Source organism: Lactuca serriola, chromosome 5, assembly GCF_051521515.1.
Source record: "Lactuca serriola cultivar US96UC23 chromosome 5, Lser_US96UC23_V15, whole genome shotgun sequence".
In the NCBI taxonomy this organism is placed as follows: Eukaryota; Viridiplantae; Streptophyta; class Magnoliopsida; order Asterales; family Asteraceae; genus Lactuca; species Lactuca serriola.
Window position 1 is genome coordinate 286,117,255 of NC_136412.1, and position 4,316 is coordinate 286,121,570.

A 4,316-nucleotide genomic window follows, 5' to 3' on the forward strand; every position below is an offset into this window, starting at 1 on the left:
TTTACGAGAATTATAAAATTTCAAAAATGAAAATCTTAAAATTTTGAAAAGTAGCTATGTTGTCAGTTTTACTACTAGGTGTAAAACTTCTATATTATACGGGTTGATTAAAAAATTAAATATCAAAGTATAAACAATAATCATTTTTTTAAAATAAAATTTTAAAATAAAGAACAAAAATACATATTAATTGCAATTTACTATCATATCATATTTTATATATATATATATATATATATATATATATATATATATATATATATATATATATATATTATAATATTTTAATTTTAAAATTAAAAAAAAATTATTTATTTCAAAAATATCACAAAATAATAAAATAATAAACGCCAAACTCATGAAAGATCGATTGATATGTAAATACCTGACCAAACAATTATGGTTTTTGAAGAATTGCTTAATTAAGAAAAAGAAAACTTTAAATGAGAAGTTTTATCCATCGAAACATGCCTTAAACTTTACCTTTGTTCATCATTTATGGTGAAACTTACAATATTGGATTCAAAGAAATACAATATTTGTTGTTGTTGTTATATCAAACAACTTATTCAATCATTATTCATATACAGAATCAATATTCCTCAAAGCCCAAGAGAAAAAGGGAAGCCGGTGCCTGCCAACCAATTACCACCATTGATAAAGTTTCCGGCAGTAAAACCTCCGGCCTCCGTCGCACTGGTAATCACCCTGTACCCCGGCCATGTCACTCTATTGGACGTATCAGCCCCAGCCCCTGTATTCTGATACTCTCCGTAATACAAAGTATCCAACGCAAAATCCCCATCCCAAGGAAACCATCCTGCTGGGTTAATCACGTCACTAATCGTTGATTGCATCACCACCGTTCTCGAGAAGTTCCTCCATGGTCTACCCAGGTACGACGGAAAGCTTGCTTGAACCGGTATAAGGTCAGACGTAGCTCCTATCCTTGATCTTTGAATCACAATCCCTGTGTTCTGGTTAGGGTCGCTCCGGCCTTGAGCAGTAAACATGTTCCTTTGGTTTGGGTTAGGACGACGGGCATGGATGTCGCAGTCTTGCAACACGGCGGCGGCATTGCCGAAGATGAAGTCAACGGTGCCGGCGATGTAACAGTTGATGTAAAATTGACGATTTGAGTGGACGTAAAGGGTGTCTTGATATGCTATCATGCCGCATTGGTAGAATGCAGATAGGTCTGACCCGACACGTAGCGCCACCGCTTGATTCCCGGAAGGCCCTGCCGAGTTTTGAAAGGTTAAGCCCCGTGCTAGGAATCCGGCACCCACCGCCGCTGCATATAAACAGTTGAAAGTTAGCATAGAGAAACTTATATACAACACAACACATTGATATCATATACAACTGATCAGTGGTACTGACCGACAGTAGCGGAATTGAAAGTGGTGACGCCGCCGGCGACACTTCGGCTAGCGGTGATTATGGTGGAAGATCTTCCGGCACCCAAAAACATCAAGTTCAGTTTATTACTCGGGATATCCACGTTTTCCCGGTATACCCCTGCAGCTATCCTGATCACGTACCTGGTTGTGCTTCTGTTAGGAGCAGCCGCAACGGCAGCAGAAACCGTTGTAAAGTCCCCACTTCCATCTGCGGCAACAACTACGTTAGGTGTCACAGTCCCTGACTGCAACAACCTCCTATCTCCGGCGGACAACCACTCCGGCCACTCCTCCTTTAACTTCCTGCCGATTGTATTGACTTGATCATTAGCCATATCTGTGTCGGTCATGTTCTTGATCATGGCCAGTGAGTTGCTACATAACCTCCCGGCGTTGATCTCGCCGTCGATAAGCGATTCACGAAGCTGCCTATCATGTTTGTCGTGGGAGAACCCATCGATACATGTTTCTTGGTTGGTGAGAGTGGTGCTCATGAGTGTCATTAAGTCATCGACATGTCGACGAAGGCGAATCCCTTTCTTGGTGGGATATGTCTCCAGTAAAACGATGACCTGGTTGAGTTCTTGGAGGGTGTCGGCGACCATTTCCAGACAGTCATGGAGAGCGATTTTCTCACGTTGTGTAAGATTTGTCCTAAGTGTAAGCTTCTTTATGGTGAAGTAGTTCCGTTGGACTATCTCCTTGGTTTTGTTGACAGCCAGCCCGATGACGTCATTTGGCGTGTTGACCTTTTCAGGGACGCCGGAAAGCGTGGAGTAGCAGAGGTCAGGGTGGAGAGTGAGGCTACATGATGATTTGATGATGTTCGAAGAGTTAACTCCGACCACTATGAGTAGAATCGAAGCAGATACTAACAAGATCTTTGACTTCCTAGTGGAACCTGTCATATTAACAAAGAGGTGTTTGATTATTAGAGTGGGGTGGAGGCTAAAAATGAATGGTGACCGGCATATCTGTATTGATCTTGTTTGCTATAACGGATATTTTCAATTATTTGTTTTAATTTCTATTCATCCAGGCCCCATAATGTTTGGAACTATTGTGATTGATATGTTTTAGAAAGGGATATTTAAGTAATTTACATCATTAAAATATCCCTTTTTTCTTCTGCAATAATTTTTTCGAAGGAATTAATATATGAAATATATTCGCTTATTTAGGCAACTTAATATAAAAGGTTGTAGCTTTTTTCCTAAAATTATAATAAGTTGGAATATTAAGGAAATGACTTGATAGGGTAAGATACTGTTTGAAATGTATACATTTAGTCCTTATTATTTTTTTTTTTTGTAAATGAAACCCTTATACTCGATTTTTTGTAGTTATGCAATCATTTTGACCGTCTGTACCCGGTATACCGGTCATATCCGATGTTTATTTTATTTTCTCGAAATAAAATAGTCCGATGACATCCACATATCACCTTACTTGGATATTGGTAAATTACACCACATTGATCGAAACGACAATTATGGCTCATTTAATCACCAATTCCTCCATTTACTCAGTCGATAATCCCTCAAACTTCTTGACTCACAATCAACATCAACAATGGCAGAAGGTGCAGATACAATCGTTGATGTAAACTATAATGGGGTGTTCATACCTACCTTATTGATGTATTTAAAAGGAGTAAAAGCCTTTTTACCATACACGGTTGTGAACAAGATGAACTTCCCTGATTTCATCCCCTTTCTTGAAAAGCTTACTAACGGAAGATGCAAAGATGTGTATTACTGTCCACATGAAGTGAGGTTGTCGGAGGGATTACATGTTATTCAAAATGACTGCGATGTTAACGAGTTTCTTGAAGATATCAATGAAAAGAAGAGATTGGATGTGTATGTGGATCATCATCATGAACCTTTGTTTGATTGGATTCAAGAGGAAGAAGTAGACCTTGAAGATGATGATTTGGTTTCTATTGATGATGTTGACTCCATTTTAGAAGATGGTCTGAAAGTTGAACATGTAGAGGACGATGAAGTTCTATCCCTCAAAAGAAATTTCAATGATCAATTCCTCAACAAACTTTGTCAAATACAGAATGATGACTTGGATGAAGAAGATCATAATGCAATACGACCTATCTACCCAAGACATGATCATACTCAGGAATGGAATGAGATGAAGCCTCAATTAGGTATGAAATACTCCACTACTGTTGAACTTAAATACTCTCTTAGTTGTTATGCTGTAGCAAATGGTTATGATCTGTGGTATGAAATGAATGACAAGAGTAGGTTGCTAGTTAGGTGTTGTAAAGGAAAGAATCCAACATGCCCTTTTAGATTGTATGCTTCCTGGATGAAAGAGGAACACACTTTTCAGATTAAGTCTCTTATAACAGAGCACAAGTGCTCTAGGGCATTCAAACTTAGGTCAATTGTTTCATACAAGTGGATAGGGAAACAATTTGTGAATGATTTTTGGAGAGTCCTAAACTGAGTTTTAGGAAAATGAAAGCCCTAGTATCTAAGAGATACAACATTAATGTGAGTGTTGGGTAGTGTAGGAATGCAAAAAAAGTTAGCATTGTCTAAATTTGAGGGAAGTTTGAAAGAACATTATGCCAAATGGTAGGCACACAAGGCATACTGTGTCAAGGGCAGGCATTCCTCTTAGATGTACCATTTGCCACCAAACTGGCCACAACAAAGCCACATGCCCAAGTAAGCTAACTCCAGCTCCAAGCACAGCAGGTCCAAGCCAATCAACTCCAGCTCCAAGCACTCCTACTCCTACTGTAAATGAAGTTCCTCTGAAGAAAGCTCTTATCAAGAGAGATCATGTTAAGAAAGCTCTTGTCAAGAAAGCTCCTGTGAAGAAGGCTCATGTGAAGAGAAGTCCTATGAAGAAGGTTCCTTTGAATGATGATGGTTGGGTGAGAAA

At 38.8% G+C, this 4,316-nt stretch overlaps 1 protein-coding gene across 1 annotated transcript; it reads right to left on the bottom strand.

Annotated features, from left to right (window-relative positions):
• Positions 1-468: 468 nt before the first annotated feature.
• Positions 469-2,382, bottom strand: LOC145054540 (pectinesterase-like). The gene is made up of 2 exons (XM_079002767.1): positions 1,384-2,382; positions 469-1,294 (listed from the first exon to the last, which is right to left on the bottom strand). Exons 1-2 carry the CDS (start codon positions 2,309-2,311, stop codon positions 603-605), a joined length of 1,620 nt encoding a protein of 539 aa, XP_078858893.1. The 5' UTR covers positions 2,312-2,382; the 3' UTR covers positions 469-602.
• Between the last annotated feature and the right edge of the window lie 1,934 nt (positions 2,383-4,316).

Excerpts from the sequence above, each read along its gene's own strand:
- LOC145054540 (XM_079002767.1), bottom strand. The coding sequence starts at position 2,311 with ATGACAGGTTCCACTAGGAAGTCAAAGATCTTGTTAGTATCTGCTTCG. Across the intron at positions 1,295-1,383 it reads TTTCAATTCCGCTACTGTCG|CGGCGGTGGGTGCCGGATTC; the intron begins GTCAGTACCACT and ends GTTTATATGCAG.